At 43.8% G+C, this 21,057-nt stretch overlaps 1 protein-coding gene and 1 pseudogene across 2 annotated transcripts in view; one reads left to right on the top strand and one right to left on the bottom strand.

Moving 5' to 3' along the window:
- FBN3 (fibrillin 3) overlaps positions 1-21,057 on the bottom strand; it is a 103,257-nt gene that overhangs the window by 62,550 nt on the left and 19,650 nt on the right. For both annotated transcript variants that reach the window (XM_072600972.1, XM_072600973.1), the window contains 9 exons: positions 13,069-13,266; positions 12,368-12,493; positions 10,818-10,943; positions 9,311-9,463; positions 8,779-8,976; positions 8,103-8,246; positions 7,599-7,718; positions 6,691-6,816; positions 4,872-4,994 (listed from right to left, as the gene is read on the bottom strand). In XM_072600972.1, the coding sequence (XP_072457073.1) occupies positions 4,872-4,994; positions 6,691-6,816; positions 7,599-7,718; positions 8,103-8,246; positions 8,779-8,976; positions 9,311-9,463; positions 10,818-10,943; positions 12,368-12,493; positions 13,069-13,266 (1,314 nt within the window). The remainder of the gene's footprint in view (positions 1-4,871; positions 4,995-6,690; positions 6,817-7,598; positions 7,719-8,102; positions 8,247-8,778; positions 8,977-9,310; positions 9,464-10,817; positions 10,944-12,367; positions 12,494-13,068; positions 13,267-21,057) is intronic.
- On the top strand, positions 15,537-18,345 carry LOC140498696 (cytochrome c-like; annotated as a pseudogene).

The following is a 21,057-nucleotide window of genomic DNA, read 5'->3' as shown; positions in this document are numbered from 1 at the left end:
TTAGATGAACACCTTATGCCATATACTAAGGCAAATTCCAAATGTATACATGACTTACATGTTAAAAAGGTCACATGATAAATTAGAGGCGCAAGGAAGGAAATGCTTTATTTATAGGAGAAGAGTTCATGACCCATCAAAAGATGAAGAGTACTACAGAAGATAAAATGGATAATTTAGATTACATAAAAATATGTTTTTTTTTACAAACAAAATTAGTGTTGTTAAAATTATAAGGAAAACAGTAAGCTGGATGGGAGGAAGCTCTGATAAAACTCTAATATCCTACATATGGATAAGAGATGTATATTGTCAAAAGATATTAATAGATTGATCTCAAAGGAAAAAATATTGAGTCATCAGCCACTATATGAAAAAATACTGCAAATCACTAATAATTAGAGAAATACACATTAGAACAACCCTCAGATTCCATCTCTCGTACATCAGATTGGCAAAGATGATAAGAAGAGAAAATGATAATTGTATGGACTGAGGAAAAATAGACACTAATACACTGTAGGAAGAATTGTGAACTGGTCTAGCAATTCTGGAAAGCAATTTGGAATTATAATTTCAAAGTCAGTAAATGGTGCAAGACCTTTAACTCAGTAATGCCATGATCAGACCTCTACTCCAAAGAAATCAAAGAGGAAAAGGATCCATATATACCAAAAATACTTCTAGCAATTATTTTTGGAATGGAAAAGAACTGGAAACTAAGGGAGTAGCCCCTCAACTGAGGAACGACTGGATAAATTACGGTATATGAATGCAATGGAATATTCTTGTGTCTTAAGAAATTATAAAAGACACAGTTTGAGAAATATCTTGGAAGACTTGTGTGAATGAATGCACAATGAAGTCAGCAGAACTTAGAGAACAATTTATATAACAATAACATTGTAAAGAAAAACAACTAAAGAAAGACTTTAGAACTTTGGTCAATGCAACGACCAACCATGATGCCAAAGGCTTGATGATGATGATGTCTACCCATCTCTCCATCTCTTGCCTTGAAGGTGATGGGTTCAAGGTGCAGAATGAGATCCATATTTTTGCATATGGCCATTTTGGAAATTTATTTTTCCCAAGAGTATTTGATACAAGGGTATTGTTTTCTTTCTTTCAATGGGGGTGGTGGTGGGGAGAGATAGGGTTCGAGGGAAAAGGGTGGTTAGTTTTAGGACTATCAGCATAAAAAAAACCAAAGAAAAATAAGAAAAGAGGGTCATTGACACATTAAAAAAACACACACACAGGACAGAACAGAAGATCAAAAGCAAACACAGACAAGCAGGACAACTTGGAAAATAACGTGTTAGATTTTTGGTATACTTGGAGGGGGTGTAACTTCACAGCTGTGTGTAGGAATATTTTTTTTCTGTTCCATGAAGCATACAGAGACAAATATTATAATTATATATAACTATATATATATAATATTATTTTGGCGTTAATTCAAAATAAAAATGAAAATAAAATAAAATGAAAAAAATCTACCTTTTCCTAATCAAGATTTCTTGGCACACTGAACAAGCGGTCTAGAGCCTCCCCTATCTTGAATTATCTCCTATTCATCCTGCCTAGAGCTTGTTTTGTACAAAGCTGTTTGCATACTGTATCCCCGGTACAGTGCTGGAGGGCAGGGACTATCTTTTGCCTTTCATTGTGTAAGAGTACTTTCATTGTGTACTCAAATGTTTATTGATTGAGTCATTGATCCTTCAGTCTTTGCTTACAGACCTCCAGTGAGAGACCACTGCCTCCTGAAATCTGTCCCCTTACAAATTCAATCCACTGCTCTCAGTTCTGTGTGCTGGTACCAAGTACAAGTCAAATACCAACATCTTCCAATATCTAATTCTAAAACCAACATCTTCCACCACGAACTGCTGAAAGAGAGCTATTGTCTCTCTTTATTTTCCTTTTTTTTCTCTTTTTGCCAGCTAATTATTCCCAGTTCCTCCAACAAATCCTCTTGTGACATGATCTCAAGACCCACTGCCACCCAAAATGTCCCATTTTTTGTACACACTCCAGTCTATCCATGTCCACCCTAATGTGGCCCTTAGAACAGAACACAGTACTGCAGATGTGATCTGAGTAGGGTGGATAGAACAAGAATATCACTTCCTTAATTTTGCATACTCTTTTAAAGCAATTTTAAATTGCGTTAGTATTAAAAGGAAAATTGGTTGAGTTAAAGAATAATCATAATCATAATAGCTTTCTTGGTTGCACAATTCTACTGCTGATTAATATTGAGCTTGTGGTCTGCTAAGATACCCAGATCTTTTTCAGAACCACTACTTTCTAGCCATACCTCCCTCCCCTCCATACCGTACATTTGACATTGATTTTTTCAAGAACCTATGAATTACTACTCTTTGGGTCAGGTCACTGAACAATCTCCAAATTTACCTATTTCTATTATTAACCAGTTTACCCATTTGCTCATCTTGTCCATAGAGATAATCTGAGTCTTTGCCAAAAGCCTTGATGAAATTAAGATATCATATATGAGGTTGATGGACTTCCCTTGGGGCATGTTGAAAAAGGAAATCCTCTATCATCTGACCATACAGCTAGCCAGCTAGAAAGCTGGCTTCTATTTCTGGATTGTCCACTAGCCCACTAAGTGCTTTGAGCCTCTGTCTTCGCCTCTGTGAAATGACAGGGTTGGAATAAGAGTTTCCTATGTCTCTTGGTGATGGATGCTCAGCCGGGCAGGCTTGGGTCTCAACAGCATTTGTGTTCGTTCATGGGTGGGAAAATGAAGGAAAGAAGACCCTAATTCAGAGATCAACAACAAATGAAGCTTGACTTCCAAGGAGGAGTTACAGTTGAGAAAGAACTTTCTTGTCATTGTGGGTGGATGGAAGGGGACAGAGTCAGGGAGGCCATTCAGGAAACTGTTGTAATAGTCCAGGTGTGAACTATTATTATCATTGGGATGAGAGAAGTGGGAAGAGAAAGAAATAATCATCCTTCCTGGAAGAATGCTTTTGCCTTCATTACTGTTATGTGAATGGTTGCTACATGCTGGATGCCCAACAGAAGGCGCTCTAGCATACTGAAAAGAACATTTTTTGAAGTCAAGGGGAGCTAACTATTGACATCACTTTAGACATGCAATACAGTTATTTCTAGTGGAGTGATCTAGACGCCTCTACAGAAACTTGTCTACTTTCTAGAGAGTCTCTAACCCAGGACAATACAGAAAAAACTTCCTTTGGACCATGGATTTCCAAATCCAAATTTAAAGAGGGAAGAGTTAGAAAGTCTGATATATAAGATTTCCTGCGCAGAGAATGTAAAAACAATACAAATCTTTGTCTCAGGAAAATCTTTTTGAGCTCAACTTAGGGGCATTTGAGAGAGCAAGTGTCACAGTTTTTTTGTAAAGTTAATAAATGCCCCGAGGCAGAAGTAGTCAAGACAATCTATTAAAATGTCATATGGGCTTAAACCAAATTATAACTGTAAAGATATATTATGATAGCCAGCATTTAATCTGCCCAGAGTTGAAAGAGTCATGTCTTTAGTGCTTCCGTAAAAAATTTTCTTATTTCATGGGATGCACCAACAATCTCTATGAGACATTGCCCCCTTGTGTCCTCTGACAATGTCATCCCTCTAGTGCAGATCCTCATCACCTCACACCTGGATTATTGCAATAGCCTGCTGGTGGATCTGCCTGCCTTTAGTCTCTCTCCACTCCAATCCACCCTCCATTCAACCACTAAAGTGATTTTCCTGAAGCACAGATCTGATCATGTCATCCCCCTTCAATAAATCCCAGTGGCTTCTTATCTCCAAGATCAAACACAAAATGCTCTGCTCAGCAGTCAAAGTCCTCCAAAACCCAGCCCCTTCCTCCCTTTCCAGTCTTCTCACACCTTACTCCCCACCATGTAGTCTCCAATTCAGAGACACTGACATTCTGGTTGTTTCACAAACAAGACCCTCCATCTCTCAGCTCTGGACATTCCCTCTGGCTGTCCCCCGTCCCTGGGATGCTCTCCCTCCCCATCTCCACCTACTAGGTTTGATGTCAGGAAGAACTTTCTGACTCTGAGAGCTGTCCCAAAGTGGGATATGCTGCCTCATGAGAGGAAAGGCTTCCCCTCTTCAGAGCTCTTTGAGCAGAGACTGGAGGACCACTTGTCAGCTGGGTTACAAAGAAATGGGGCCTCTTTTTCTTTCACATACGGGTTGGACTAGATGCTCTCTAAGGTTCTTCCAAGCTCTGAGACTTTATGATACAAGATCAGCAAAAACTTTTCCTCATCTGCCCTCTCTTTCTTGATAACCCCCTAGTGTAGGTCATTTCATTGAACAGTTTCTGCATTATTGTTCTACAGAGGAGAGCAGAGAGTGCATTTGACCGGCAGGAGCTGGAGGTCTGGGTTACAGAAGCAACACCAGCTTTTCTCCCCCTCACCTCCACCCCATCATCTCTGTGCCTTCCCTCTGCTTTCCTCTTGATTCTTGTCTCCCATCCTTGTCCTTCACATTCCCATCTTTACCCCTTGTGTCCCTCCCCTTCTGACCGACCTCTATACCTTTTCCTTCCTCATGCCCCATCTCCCACTCCCTTCTCTGTTTTTCCTCCCCTTCTTCCCATCTTTCTTATTCCTTTCTATTTCCTTCTTCCTCCTCCCCTACATCCTGTCTTCCTCTTTCTCTGTCCCTATTCCCTCATCCTTTTTCCTTCCTTCTTCTCCTTCCCAATTCCCCCTTCCTCCTCCCCGCTTCTCCCCACTATCGGCTGTCCTCCTCCATCTCCCATTGCCCACATCCTTCCCCTTCCATCCTCCCCCCTCCCCTTCCCTGATCCCTCTGCACACATACACACACACACTCACCCACGCAGTAGCGCCCGCTGGGATCCAGCAGGAAACCAGGTTTACACAGGCACTTGAAGCTTCCAGCTTCATTGAGACACACACCATTGAGACACATGGTAGTGGTTGCACACTCATCATGGTCTGTGGGGATGGACACAGGAAGAAGTTGAGCCCAGGTGGGTATTTCAAGCAGCCCCAGAATCTACATAGTCCCCCTGGCCCCAAGGATCCCACTCCAGCAGGGCTGTCTCCATTCCTGAATCCCTTCTCCCTCACCAGCTGTTGGAGAAAGTCTTTGTTTCTCTGGAGCCCATGTGTGGTCCTCTGGGGATTCTGTGTATGCTAGAGATGCCTGGATGAGCCTCTAAGGCAAGAGGTTAACTCCCTAGGCTTAACTCTGAGCAGTAATTCCCAGAGCTGTGTGCTTGAGTGAGAACATGTCTAAACATATAAGTGCATGTGATAATGTTAAGCATGTTAAGCATTTGGGTTAACGGATAAGACTGACTGGTACAGAACTGGCCAGCACAGGACCAACCAGTACGGAACTTCAATTCCCCTGGCATTGCCTTCAAGAACGTTCTGTTCCTCCTTGGCTGTGATGAGGCATTGGAGGAATTTAGGGGAGGTCTAACGCACTTAATCATAGGGTCACAGAATCAAAGACTCATCTTTGGAAAGAACACATCTAGTCTAACCCCCTCATTATACAGATGAGGAAATGGAAACCCAGAAAAACAACTCCCAGAGAGATAAAGTAGACTGTCCAAGGCCACTTAGGCACTAGCAGAACCAGGATTAGAACCCAGGCCCTCTGAGTCTGATCACTATATGTCACTCCTCTATATTCTAATTTGCAACATAATTGAGAGACAGTGTTGTGTGATAAGAGAGAGAGAGCTGACTTCAGAGCCAGAAAGACCTGGGTTCAGGGCCTACCACAGATACATAATAGCTACGTGTCATAAGATAAATCACTTCATGCCTCATGCTCTAGGCTTGAGATATCAAACACTCAGACTGGATGTGGCCCATTTTACCATACTGAAGTATGGTTGGGAAATACTTAACAAAATAAATAGAAACACAATAAAATATAGATAACATTACATTTCAAAATTAAATCAATATGCAACTGGCAGGGATCTTTATGTATGGGTGAGTTTCTGTTTCTGTTTGACACTGGAGCTGTAGCAATCCTTGCAGTCTTTTATATGCAGAGAAGGTGCTAAGCTGAACTGCTAGAAGGAATTTTCTCATCTGGGGGTTCCCTATGTTAATGAAATCACAGGTCCAGTGCCTGTCCTATCATAGTTACCAACCAGACCTTGAACACCATAAAGGCAGAGTGAGGGTCTTATATATAGGGTCTTAATATTTGTATCTTTCTCAGAGTAGTTGCATAATAATGTTAGCTTAGTAGGTGGATGGATGGGTGGATGGATGGATGGATGGATGAATAGATGGATGGGTGGGTGGATGGATGGATGGATGGATGGATGCGTGCATAGAAGTCTGTTGTTAAGTTCACAAATAATTTCCTGAGTAGTTCAGATCCTTGCCTCTTGCAACAAGTCTTCCCTGGCCATGGTAGCCTTCCTCAATCCTTGATAACAGAACACAAAACATAAGGGCCTGGAGAGCTTGTAGAGGAATTGGTGGTACTCACAGTGGAAGGAATTGTTTGCCCAGAGCCCTCCCCTTATACTTTTGCTTCCCTCCCTACTCCCAATCCCACACTTGCTTTCCAGTCCACCAATACCTGGAGCCTCTGCCATTACTGAGTATGAGTACCAGAACAGGTCTTATTCTCTCCCTTACCCCACAGCCAACTTACCCACACAGTTCTTGCCATCTGGAGTGATCTCGAAGCCCGCATTGCAGATGCACTGAAAGCTTCCCTCTGTGTTAATACAGCGCCCATGACGACACATCCCACCATTTAGGATACACTCATCAATATCTGTGAGGAAATGGAGCTGTAAGTGGGTGGTGACCAGGTGTCTGGTGGGGAGAGTAGGGTTGAGGAAGCTCTGTGCATATGTGTATTTGAGAAAGGGAGCATGGGGGCCCATGGTACAGTAGACAGACCATAACCCTTAGATGTCAGCAGTTATAACAATAATAATCGTTGTTATCTTATTCCTATTTCTTTAGACTTTTCAAAAGTATTTTCCTGACAACAACTCTGCATAATACAGTAACTCACCTAGAAGTCCACATCTAATGAGGTCTCCTAACTGCCACTCTAGGGCTACTCCTTTTATACCAAGCAGCAACCCTAGAGATTGCAGATTGCAAGATCAATTGGAAAGGGCCTTAGAGACCATCTAGTTCAACTCTTTTATATTCAGATAATAATAATAAGAAACAACTACCATTTATATAATTTTTTAAGGACTACAAAGTGCTTATTAAACATAGAAATTTAGTTGATCCTAACAATCCTGGGAGTTAGGTGCCATTATTAGCTCCATTTAAAGATGAGGAAACTGAGGCTGTAAGAAGTTAAATGACTTGCCCAGGGTCACACAGTTAAGTATGGGAGACAGAATTTTAATTCAAGTCTTCCAAACTTTAGGTCTAATACTCTACTCACTGTACCATCTGGCTGCCTACAGACAGTCTCCCCAGACGAAGAATCTAAGTCCTGGAAAGGCTGGGTGATTTGCCTACAGAATTATGGACTCTCTCTCCCCTAGGGACATAAAAATGAGCTGTCCACCCTCCCCAGGGGCATCATACCAACACAGGACTGTTTGGTGGGGGTGCTCTGGAAGCCTTCTTGGCATTTACAATGATAAGAGCCAGGCGTGTTGACACAGTCTCCATGGACACAGGGGCTGCTGGAACACTCATCTACATCTGTGGAGAAAGTCCCAGCCTTCAGTTACCCAACCCTATTTCCTGAGCATGCCACAGGGATCCAGGTTCCCCCTTCGCCTTTTCCGTTTTTCCAGCACTTAGTAAGAATCCAGGTCTTCTTCTCTCATCCTTTAAGAATTTTATGGGAACCCAAATCTTCCCCCTCATCTTTGTCTCTCCAGAACTTAACAAAAACCCAGGTTCCTACTCCTCCACTCTCCTCTGAAGTCTTAACAACCTCTCCCCCAACAGGTCCCCTCTCTTGACCCTCCAGAGTCTCAGAGGGCTTTGGTTCCCTCTCATGACCCTCAGTTATCTCAGGACTCAGGAGAAGCCCAAGGGTCCCCTCCCCTTGCTGTTCCTGCCCCTGGGCTTTGTGCTCACCAATGCATTCTCCACGCACATCCTGCTTGTAGCCCATGTTGCACTCGCACCGATAGCTGGATGAAGTTGGGAGGCATCTCCCATTGAGGCAGAGGTTGGTGAAATGCTTGCAGATATCGATGGTCTGATTCAGTGTGGCTGTGCCTAGGAGCAGGGGCCCATGAGGACAGAGGTCACCATTTTTACCCTGACCCCTTCACCCTAGGATCCCAGAATGTTAGGGCTGAGAAGGATCTCAAAGGAGATCTGCTCAAACCCATGCATCTAGCCTCTGCTTGAAGACATCTAGTGATGGGAAACACACTCCCTCTCATTCCTCTTTTGAAAGCTAATTGTTAGGAAGTTTTCCCTTACATCCAACCAAAATCTACCCCCTTACAATTCCCTCCTGATACTGACCTAGGTTCTGCCCTCTGGAGCCAAGCAGAACAAGCCTAATCCCTCTGTCCCACCCTGCCTAAACCTACAACAGAGATGCCATGTAAAGCACCAGTCAATGATTTTGGGAGGTGGACAGTGAGGGAGAGAAGGGATCTGAAAGTAGGGAAGGAAAGCAGCATTTCCCCTTCAGGACTAGCTCTCTAAGGGATCCCCTTCTGGCCTTCTCAAGGCAGGAGAGGTCTCCCAGGCAGCCGTATTAGTAGTGGGGAGAATTGACGAGATGGTTTGTCCTTACCAATGCTGGAGCTGCCAGGGCCCAGGCCAGGAAGGCTGGGAAGGGCACCTTGTCCATTGGTACCATGCGGACCATGTCGAGCGGGCCCAGTAAGACCAGGGCCCAGACCATTGGGCCCAAATCCTGGAAGGCCTGGGAAGTGCCCGGGATAGGCAGGCAGCACTGGAGGGCCCTCAACACACAGCCGGCGAAACTCATCTACAAAGCAGGGAGAGGGAAAGTCATTGGACCTGGGGCCAACATAGAGGAGGAAGCAGAGCAGGTGCAGGTGAACGGGGGGACCTGGGGTGATAGAGGATCAGGGATCTGTGTTCAAAGATACACTGATCTCTGTTCTTGGTGTTTGCCATGTAAGAGAAAAGATCCTTAGCAGGAAAAGTCTGGGGACCAATCCCACTCCTTTCTTTTTGGGACTGTGGATAGAGGAATGCCACAGCTACCCTTGCTTTCTACCCTTCCTCCCTTTTCTCCTCCTTCCCCTCCCTTTTTCTCCCAAGACATCCACTATAGCTGCTTTCCCACATCAGCTCACCAGAGCCTCTTTGGGGGCACATCTCTGGTGTCGATCCCACGGCCCAGCATCGACCCCATTCACAACAGCACTGTCTCTTGGAAGCTTGGCCTGGAAGCTCTCCAGCACAGCGACCCCCCAGTAATGCAGAGAAGCAGGTACCTATTCTTTGATCTGCAGCATAGAATCACAGGGCCCGTGAGTGCCAGAGAAACTAGGCACCAGAGGAACAGTGGTGCTGAATCCAAGGAAGAGTAAGTCACTCATGGTTGTTTTAGGAAAGAGAAGACCGGTCAAAATGGGAGGGGGGGAGCCTGGGCTGAGGGCTTTGGGATCTCACTAGGAGAGATAATGACCATAATAGCGTTGGATTGGAGGAATGGTCATGGTAGAGGAATGGCGAGCTATGAAAATCAATAACACTAGAGTGTTTCCTGGAGGTACCAGACCCCTATTTGTGAGTGATAGAAAACCTGATGCAGGGAGGTCAGATGGGAAACAACCACACAATACGGTTCAGATACTCCAAATTCTAATGTCCCTCCAATCTCTGGCATCAGGATGTTTTAAGTCCTTCCCAACTCTGTGGTTCTGTGTTCTAAGATCTTTCTAGCTAAGGTCACTTCCAGGTTTGGCATTCTGTATCTTAAGAAGGTCTAATATTCTTTGTTCTAAGGGCCCTCCCAGCTCTGACATCCTGTGTTCTAAGGGCCCTCCCAGCTCTGACATCCTGTGTTCTAAGGGCCCTCCCAGCTCTGACATTCTGTGTTCTAAGGGCCCTCCCAGCTCTGACATCCTGTGTTCTAAGGGCCCTCCCAGCTCTGACATTCTGTGTTCTAAGGGCCCTCCCAGCTCTGACATTCTGTGTTCTAAGGGCCCTCCCAGCTCTGACATTCTATGTTCTAAGGGCCCTCCCAGCTCTGACATTCTGTGTTCTAAGGGCCCTCCCAGCTCTGACATTCTGAGTTCTAAGGGTCTTTTTCTTATTTAGAAGGTGGAGCCCAGCCTTTGAAGCCAAGTACCCACTATCTGGGGCCCACCAATAAAGAGGCAAATATCAGACCATCATGATAAAAAGGCCTCTGGTTTGTGGGGCTTGTAAGAGAGAGCCAGGACCTCATCCTTCTCACTGAGGACAGAGGAATTGGACAGCATTAGGAGACCACAAGTCCCTGACTAACATCCTAACATTCATTCAAGGTCTTAATCAGAGGGTGAGTCAATAGTCTTGCACTGAGGGTCCTATAAGCTCTGTGCCTGAGTATCAGACACCAGGAAGGTCTCTGGTGGCTGAGCAGAGTGACCTGACCGTGCACTAAGGATGGGTATATATATATATATATTTATACAGAGAGAGAGAGAGGGAGAGGGAGAGAGAGGGAGAGAGAGGGAGAGAGAGAGAGAGAGAGAGAGAGAGAGAGAGAGAGAGAGAGAGAGAGAGAGAGAGAGAGAGAGGGAGAGAGAGAGGGAGAGGTTTGGAGAGTCCTAAACCACCCCCAGGACCCCAAGGCACTGAGAACCATCTTACCCAAGCAGTGAGAACCATCGGCACTTGCCATGAAGCCTCGGGGACAGGTGCAGACATAGCTCCCCACTGTGTTGGCACAATCTCCCCCTTCGCAGATGCCAGGGATAGTGCTGCACTCATCTACATCTGAACAGGGGCAGGGACAAGAGAAGCACATGAGATATCCTCCTCATCCTGAGCCCTGTTTTTCCTCCATCCCCTCCATCATGTCCGCCTCTTTCCTTTTTAATAGCACTGTCCAAACTCCTGCCTCCAGCCTTCTGACAGTGGGAAGGTGTTCAAGGATTGTTTCTCCCATTACAGATAAAGGTCAGAAAAGTGAAGGGACTTGTCCAAGGTCACCCTTATTCTCTTCTCTGCCCAGGCCCTGCCCCCAATGTAGTAGAAATGTCCTGGTATAATAGAAATAGCGTTGAACTTAGAATCAGAGGGCCTTGGGTTCAAGGCCAGGCATTGACACTTAATTAGTTGTGTGACTAAGAGAATGACTTGCTGTCTTTGGTTCTCAATTTTCTCATATGCAAAATGCAAATGAAAATTCTCCATTGACCTCACAGGGTTATTGTGAGAAAAATATTTTGTAAACTTGAACACGTCAAAATGGGAGCTGTGACTATTCCAGAACTCTAAGCTGGGGAGGCAGTGCGGTGTGATAGAGTCCTCTTTGAAGCTAGGAAGACCTGGGCTTAAATTCTGCCTCTGATGTCTACTGGCTGTGTGACCCTGGGCAAGTCACTTAACTCTACGACCTTAACTGCAGAGAAGGTGTCAATCTGCCTTTGTGGAGGGAATTTCCTTAGTAGTAGTTCGCTATGCTGATGAAATTGCAGGTCTGATAAAAAAAAAAAAAAAGGCCAGGAAATAAGTCTGAGTTCATGCTAGGAGGATTAGTTTCTAACAAGTGACCATAGGTTTAGAGCTGGAAGGAATCAACATTTATAATCCAACTCCATCATTTTAAAGATAAGGCATCTGAAACCCAGAGAGAAATAACTCGCCCAAGGTCACTCATTTAATAATGATTTATTATTTATATAATTATGTAATTTGTCCTAAGGACCCTCCCAGCTCTGACACTCTGTGTTCTAAGGGCCCTGCCAGCCCTTAGAATTTAAATATTCCATAATTTATATAACAATTTAATAATGAGGCAGGCTGAGGATGTGGACTTGGGTCCTACTTACCCCAGAGGCAGTTAGGTGGGACAGTGGATAGAACACTGGCCCAGAAGTTAGGAAGACCTGAGTTTAAATTTGGCCTCAGACTTTCACTAGCTGTGTGACTCTGGGCAAGTCACTTAACCACTGTTTGCCTCAGTTTTCTCATCTCTAAAATAAAGATAATAATAACACCTACTTCCTGGGGTTGATGGGAGAATCAGATGAGATGATATTGGCAAAGTATTTAGCACCGTGCCTGGCACAAGCCTGTTCCCTTTCCCTTCCAAATCCAGCAGTCTACCTCCACATCTCTGTGTCCCATATCAGTCCTTCCTCTTTGCCCCTGTTTCTCTGAATTCATGCATGTCTCATTCCTCCTGTTTCCCCTACCTTCACATTTGTGGCTGGCCTCACCCAGCCGGTGACCGGCGGGACAGCGGCACTCAAAGGAGCCCACGGAGTTGATGCAATTCCCGCCCTGGCACAGGCCTGGGATGGCCCGGCACTCATCCACATCTGTGAAGGACAAAGAGGGACATAACCCAAAGTCTGGCCCAGAGTCTAGAAATGGGTTCTTACAAGTCACCCCAATGCCTCACCACAATCCACACATCCAGATCCCCTTTTCACCAGCTCTCAGATTCAGTTCTCTCCTGGACCCTCATCCCCTTCCTATTCCATAATCCTCCACAGCTCTGATCCCTACCCACCATGAACCTCCTATCACCCTCGTATCTCACAGGACTCAGAGTCTTAGTGGGGATTGTTGCCCTGCCATGTCTTACTACAACCCCCAAACTGAAGGTCTTCCTAGTGAGTCTACTCACAGAAAGGTTTCAAGATCTCTTCAATGAGTCTCCTTATCCCGTAAGACTCAGGGTCTGTCCAATTGAGCTTCCTCCCCATGAGGCTTAGTACACGACTTCCCCATGGGGCTCAGGTTCTCCCTAGCTATTTGCCCTGGTAGGGCTCAGGAGTTCAAAGTTTCTCCCCTTGCCCTATCACCACCCTCCTCTCCCCAGGATCCAGCATCCCCCTGTTCATTCTCCACACCATCATTTTAACACATGATTCTTTGTCCTCCTCTTTACCTTGACAAGCCCCAGTTCGAATGTTTGGGATGAAGCCTCTGCGGCAGGGGTGGGGCTGGGCAGGGCAGGGCTCACAGGGGTGGCCCCAGGCACGACCCACACTGGCACAGCACATGGTCTTGGTGCAGACGAGCCCACTCAGCTGGCCCTGGCACACCTGGTTGTTGACTTGGGTGAAGCAAGGTCCAGTGCGGTAATCTGCCAGGAGAGGTAGGTGTTCAGTGAGCAAGACCAGGGCAGGGCTCCAGTCCTAGACCCTTGGGCGGTCCTGCTCCTCCCTGAAAATTCTAGCTTCATCCTAGGCTGGTCTGCTGTCGTCCTCTTCCTCTTGTTGTTACCCTCCCAAATTCCTTTGGATTACTTGGCCCTCCCTCCCTCGATTGCATGAACCCTTTGACCCAAACCCTGTCCCCTGCTCATATTTATAGATCAAAAACTTGGGGGGAATAATAAGCACCCATTTCAATGAGGCAGCTAAGTAGTGCCATGAATAGAGTTCTGGGGTTGGAGAAAGGAAGAAATGAGTTCAAATCTGACCTTAGACAGTTCTTATCTCTATGATCTGGGCAAGTCACTCATAACCTCCATCTGCTCAGTTTTCTCAACTGTGAAATAAAACACCTACCTTCTTAGTGGTTGTTAGGATAAAATGAAAGAATATTTGTAAAAAGCCCTTAGCACAATGCCTGGCACATAATAGGCACTTATTTTATATTGAAGGGGAACTTCAATAGCTGCTTAAGGTTTACAAACTACTTCCTTCACAAACACTAGAATTATTCTCCCCATTTTACAGATCTTAGGATCCTGACTTGTGAGTAGAAAGGGACTTCAAAGGTCATCTAGCCCAGGGGTTGTTAACCTGGGATCCTGGGGTCTGTGTATAGATTTATAGGGTCTGTGAATTTGGTCAGGGGAAAAATTACATCTCTATTTTCACTAAATGCTAACTGACATTTAGTATTTTCTAAAATTATAAATTAAAAACTGCCACATTATTCTGAGAAGTCCATAGGATTTTACCCAACTCTCAAAGTGGTTTATAACACAAAAAGGTTAATAATCCCTAACTAGCTCAGCCTCTTAATTTTTGTTGTTGAGAAAACTGAGACTAGATGGATTTTGAGGTCCCTTCCAACTTGCACCAGTTAGAGGTTAAGGGACTTGCCAAAAGTCACACAGCTTGTAAGTGATGGAGCCAGGATTTGAACCCATTTTCTTCAACTCCATATCAGTCATTCTTTTCTATTACATCATGCTGCCTCCCTTAGATGAACATCTCAACATCTCAGAGAAGGAGCATTAGCTCAGGTCACCCAGTTAGTTAAGCATCAGTTTCAGAACTTGATCAAGGCATCCTCATTCTCAAACCAGAGCTCTTTGCATTAGAGCCCAGTGCCTCTGGATCTCTGGCCCTCTCAAGACCTACTGTGTGCCCAGGCCTATGAGAGGCAGTGTCAAGGGATGAATAAGAAAAAAGGAATGGAATCCATTTCCCTAAGTAAGCTCAAGCAGGATTATGGCCCAAGGACTCCAAGCCAGGGTCAGAGGACAATTCACCTTTCTGGCCTCAGTTACCTCATTTGTAAAATGAGGAGATTGGAATAGATGGTCTCCAAGACCCCTCCTAGGTCCAAGTCTGTGATCTGACCACCCTATGACAGGAACCACCTTTGCCCCTTGGTAGGTTAGGGTCAGGTACAGCAGCACTCCCTTGAGGAGTCACAATCCTGAGGGCAGAGAGGACTCTGCCCAGATGGGCATAGCTCCTTGTCACCCCTTTGGAAAAGGGATGGTCTGCAGGAATCTCAAACTCAGCATGTCCCAAATGGAACTCAGCAGCAGCATCTCTGCCCCAAACTGGCCCCTCTTCCAAATGTCCTTATTTCTTCTAGTTGCTCAGATCTGCAGCTTCAGGGTCATCTCTGAATCTTCACTCCTCCTCACCTTCCATATTCACTTAGTCGCTAAATCATGTCATTTCGACCATCTTATAAATCCAGCTTCCCTACTTGATACTCATTCGGGCTCTCGTTAGCCTTCATCTGGATCATCACAATAGTATTCAAATTGGCCTCCCAGCCTCAAGTCTCCTTCCCTCTAATCCATGCTCCATGCCAAAGCAATTTTGATAAAGCACAGGTATGATCATGCTCCCCCTGCTTAATAAAATAGATCCTGGTCACCTCTAGGTTTATTTCCTCTACCCTTCTCAGTGTGGCTCCAAGACACCCACCAGCTTTCAATCTATCTACCTTTCTTGCTTTCTTATATATTATGCTCATTCCTGCACTCTGTGGTCCAATCAGACTTGCCCTCTTGTGCCTCATAAACAGGAACCTCCATTTTGTATTCCCATGGCTGGAACACACTCCTTCCTACTCTTTGCATCTTTACTTACCTTCAAGGCTCTGCTCTGACAATAAGTCCTGTATGAGGCCTTTCTATATAGGCAGTTGGGTGGGGCAATGGACAGAGCACTAGGTTGGGGGTCAGGAAGACCTGAGTTCAAATTCAGCTTCAGATACTTCCTAGTTGTATGAACTTGGTCAAGCCACCTAACCTCAAGTTCCTCAACTATAAAATGGGGATAATAATAACATCTACCTCTCCTGTGGAAACACCAGCTCAAGTGGGTGGCACAATGGCTAGGGTACTGTTCTAGAATCAACAAGACTCATCTTCCTGAGTTCAAATCTAGCCTCAGATACTTCCTAGCTGTGTGACCCTGGGCAAGTCACTTAACCCTTTTTACTTCAGTTTCCTCATCTGCAAAATGAGCCAGAGAAGGAAATGGCAAACCACTCCAGTATCTCTGCCAAGAAATGGGGTCACGAAGAGTCAGACATGACTGAAAATCTACTGAAAAACCAAGATCGTTGTGAAGATCAAATGAGAGGGCAATATTTGGAAAGTGATTAGCACACAGTAGGTGCTATATAAATGCTAATACTACTACTATTATTATTTTTATCTCCAGAAAGCTATTGCTCTCCCCAACAATCCCCATGTATCTATTTTGTATATAACCATTTATGTACATATTGTTTTCTCTTACAGAGACAGTAAGGTGGTGCTGTGGATAGAGCACTGATCCTAGAGTAAGGAAGACCTGAGTTCGAGTCTGTCCTTAGACACTTAGTGGCTGTGTGAACCCAAGGAAGTTACTTAACATTCATCTGCGTCAGTTTCCTCAACTGTAAAGTGGGGATGAAAACAGGATTTACCTAGATCATGTGAGAGGATATTTGTAATGAGCTCAGCACACAGTAGGAACTTCATAAATGCTTGTTACTTTTCTTTTCTGATAGAGATGTAAGCTCCTCTAGCATCTATCTAGTCCAGGGTGTCAAACCCAAATAGAAACGGATGGGAATCCCTGTGGGCTACATATTTACTCAGTTTTGAAATGCAATATAATTTTTTATTGTATTTTATTTACTTTCTTAAATATTTCCTAGTTACACTTTAATTTGGTTAAGGCCCATGGACCATTGTCATTGGACACCTTCATTTTACAGAGGAGGAAAATGAGGACGAGAAAGGAGACTTGACTAAACCAGAGTCATATAGTCAATAAAGGTTGGGGTAGGATTTGGACCCCTGCCCTCTAACTCTGAAGTCAGCATTCCTTTCACTGCACCAAGCTGCTCTTGGGAAAGGCTTTCTTAACACCGTTGGACTTATCCCAAGTAAGCAGCTACTTTTTACATGGACTAGGGAATTACTTCTATTTTAGATGTTTACATCTTATGCTAGGTGGTGCAATGGATAGGGGACTAGATCTGAGTTCAAATCCAGCCTCACACCCTGGGAAGTTACTTCACATCTATCTGCCTCAGTTTACTCATCTGCAAGATAGGAATACCTACCTTTAAGCATTGTTGGAATGATCAAATGAGATTATATTTATGAAATACTTTACAAGTCTTAAAATGCTCTATAAATGCAATATACTATCACATCATCATTATTATTACCTGAGCTCTGTAAGAGATTTAAGTAATGATATTTATTAAGATCAGTTTTTATGTAATCATGGAAAAGTGACTCGCCCAGGGTCACATAGTAAGTGTTTGAGGCTGGATTTGAACTCAGGTCTTCCTGACTCCAGAGTTGGTGCTCTATCCACTGTACCACCTAACTAGCCCATCACTCTAAAAACATTTTTATCTACCACTGCTATAATGTAGGAGAATGAATAAATGTCAAGTACAATTTAATCTGGGTAGCTAGGTGGCAAAGTGGATAAAGTGCTAGACCTTCATCTTCTGAGTTCAATCACTTAATGTCCCTGTGTCCAAACAACTCTATGATTGTAGAGTATAGAGGTTTGCTTTGGAAGGAGTTTCCCTATGGGAAAACATCTTCTCCATCAAAGTTATCACAAGTCCAGATAGCCTCCCCCACCACAGTCACATTGTGGTCTGGTATCGAGCCAGGTCTGACTCTTTAGGACCCCATTTAGGGTTTTCTTGATGGAGATACTCGAGTGGTTTGCCATTTTCTCTTTCAGCTCATTTCATAGAGGAGGAAACTGAGGCAAACACAGTGAAGTGACTTGCCCAGGGTCACACAGCTAGTAAGTGTCTGAAACCAGATTTGAACTCAGAAAGATGAATCTTCCTGATTCCAGGCCTGGTGCTTTATCTACTTGCCACTCAGCTGTTACCTACTTTGCATTCCACTAAAATCCCCACATCTTTTTCAAGCAAACTGCCATCTAAAAATACCTCTTCCATCTGTGGAGTCTAGTTTTTGAAGCCAAAGGTAAGACTTTACACACATCCCTATTAAATTCATTTTATTAGGGGTGCAGCATGCCCTTGGTCAAAGGAAAAGGAACTAAGGACAGTGGTTAACAAGCTCACTTGAGCCAGAGCCAAATTCACAATAGCCGACATTGAAAAGGACAAGAGGATTTTTTGTTCAGAAGTATGCACAGTGCCGCACAATTGGATAGGGAGGCAAGCACAGGACTGGACCTCATCGGAGTGGACTCTTTGGATAAAAACTGGTCTGGCTCCAGGATTCTTGGCACAGATGCCAACAAAAGCAAAGGCATCGTCTGGGGCGAGGATATACTGACGGAATACTTGGAAAACCCGAAGAAGTCTATCCCTGGAACAGAAATGATCCTTGCCGGCATTCATAAGAAAGGAGGAAGGGCAGATTTGATAAGCATATCTCGGAAAAACTACCAATGAGCAATGGCCGTTTGCTGCCTCCTTTACAAAAAGACGCCGCATGACGAGATTTCCTTTTTCTTTCCTTTAAACATATGCCATAACCCTGCTTATATAAACTGTTTTTATCAACCAGAGAACTTTGATCATGAATGGTTGCTTTAAAATTGTGTTCAGCAACTGTAATTTAGGGAATTATGTAGATTAGGTAGGTTTGTGTTTAAATGAACATAATTATGTTTTCTTCAGTGTGGTTTTAAGTCTAGCCACAGAAAAGCAGGAGAGCAATGAATAGAAATAGCTGGCCTCTGAGACAGGAAGATCAGGCCTCAAATCCTGCCTCATACACACATACGTGAGTGCATACATGTATACATACATATATGCACATACATGTATATACATTAATATACACACGTCTATTTCTACATAGACACAAGTGTGTACTGGCTATGTGATCCTGGACAAATCACAACCTTTCAGTTCCTCTAGGTAACTAGTATTATAAATGATAAAGTACCAACCAGTACCAGCAAAGGGAATTATCTTCAACTTCTCTTTCTTACCTCATATCCAATTTGGGGCCAAGATCTGAAGATTCTACCTCTGCAGCATCTTTTGTAAGATCTTGTGCCCTCTTTTCTCCTCTCTCACTGTCAGCTCCTCATCACCTCATGCCTGGACTATTGCAGTAGCCAATAGACTATTATATACAGACTATATACTATAGCCTATATATTATATATAGTCTATATATATATATACTGGACTACAGACTATAATAGTAGACTGTTGCAGTAGGTTGACCTCCCTGCCTCAAGTCTTTCCCTACTACATTATATTCTCCATTCAGCCACCAAAGTGACCTTCCTAAGCTTAAGTCTGGCCATATCTTTCTCCTGCTCAATAAATTCCAATAGCCCCCTTTTGCCTCCAGGATCAAATGCGAAATCCTCTGTTTGGCTTTTAAAGCTCTTCATAAACTGGCCTCGTTTTGGTCAGCTTATACCTTCCTTTCCTCCATCAACTCTCCATTCTAGTGACACTGGTTTCCTTGTTGTTCCTTGAAAAATACACTCCATTTTCACCTTGCATTTTCACTGGCTATCCCTCACCTGAATTCTCTTCTTCCTTACCTCTGTGCCCTGGTTTCTCTGGTTCCCTTCAAATCAACAAAAATTCAACTTTCTGTGAGAAATCTTTCATGGTCCTCCTTACTGTTGGTATCTTTCCTCTGGGGTTATCTCCAATTTATTTCCATTCTCATTCTCTCTGCCTCTCTCTTTCTCTCTCTCTCTCTCTCTCTCTCTCTCTCTCTCTCTCTCTCTCTCTCTCTCTCTCTCTCTCCCTCGAATAGATAGCTAGCTACATCCATATATATGGACAGAGATCTCTATCTATCTATCCTGCTTGTACATGATCGTTTGCATGTTGTCTCCCCCTATTAGATCATGAGCTCCTCGAAGGTAGGAATAATTTTGGCCTTTCTTGGTATCCATAATACTTAGGACAGTCTGGCACATAGTCAGTGCTTAATAAATGCTTGTTGACTTGACTGCTTTCCTTACCTGGAATATCTCCATACCAATGAAATCAAATAGGTCTTGTTTTTATCTTGATTACTAATTCATGTAGTATGAGGAGATGTAAGGGTGTATCATCATTAGTTTGTAATGTTGTGATCATAAGACTTAATTCAATAATGAAATGCTCCTAAAAATGTCAAGGATAGATTTCCTTTTGTTAAATTCAGCCTTAAATTCCAGCTCATTGAGATTATTTTGGATCCTAACTTTGTCAGTCAGGGAGCTCAGTCCCCCTCCCACCTTTGTTCCATCTGCATGTTTGGTAAGCATGCCTTGTTTGCCTTTTTCCAAGTCAGTGATAAAGGAAAAGTTAAATGGCTTAGGACCCTGCCTAGATTGTGGGTCCCCCAGTAGAGGTCTCTTCCAGGCAGACATTGAGTCATTTACTGTTCTTCTTGGAGTCTGGCCACCCAACCAACTCTAAAATTATTTCATGGTCTAGACCAATGTCTAGAACATATGGCTCCATATTTTCCATAAGAATAACATGAAGTCCTTTGTCAAATCCTTTAATCTAGGAACTATAGCATTTCCCCCATAAGGAAGCATTGCTATTGTAAAGACAAGTAGACAAGTGATGAAATGAGTCAGTCATTAGGCCGTGTCATGGTGGGCATAGCTAATCAAGCACCTTGAGGAGTCTAAGACAGGGAAAACTCCATTGCTTAAAAAGCCCTAAGCACTCAGCATGCTGGATCTTGAGACCAGGTAAATGGTTATTACCATTTCCAATATCCATAAAACCACACACTCAATCTTTCTGTTCTTAACAATGTAGATGGGAAAAGGAAAGATGCCTCCAATATCCTTCTACCTTACCCCCAAGCAACAGGGTGTGGGTGCATGAGGATGTGTGGGTAAGGGAGTCTGGACTTAGGAAGTGGGAAAAATAAATGGATTAATGACCAACTTAAATCACAGAGACATTTCCATTCATTGAAAATGATGTACTCTATTATGTATCTCCTATTGCTAGAGAACATTACCCTATAGAATGTCTCTTACTACTCACCACAGCATGTCTCTCAGAGGCTGATGTTACTTGCTGCAGAACATCTTTTGGGAGTAGAAGATGCTTCCTGTAGGATCTCAACAATGCTCCCCATGCTATAGCTCTTGGAACTAGATGGTGTTCCTAATAGAGCACCTCTAAGAATTGGAAGGTGCTTCCTGGTGCTTCCAGATGTTAGTGATCCTCACAGGATATCTTTTGGAGC

The sequence above is a fragment of the Notamacropus eugenii genome, chromosome 4, assembly GCF_028372415.1.
Source record: "Notamacropus eugenii isolate mMacEug1 chromosome 4, mMacEug1.pri_v2, whole genome shotgun sequence".
Classification (NCBI taxonomy): domain Eukaryota; kingdom Metazoa; phylum Chordata; class Mammalia; order Diprotodontia; family Macropodidae; genus Notamacropus; species Notamacropus eugenii.
The sequence above is the reverse complement of the archived record's forward strand: the minus strand, read 5'-3'. Positions and strand labels throughout refer to the sequence as shown.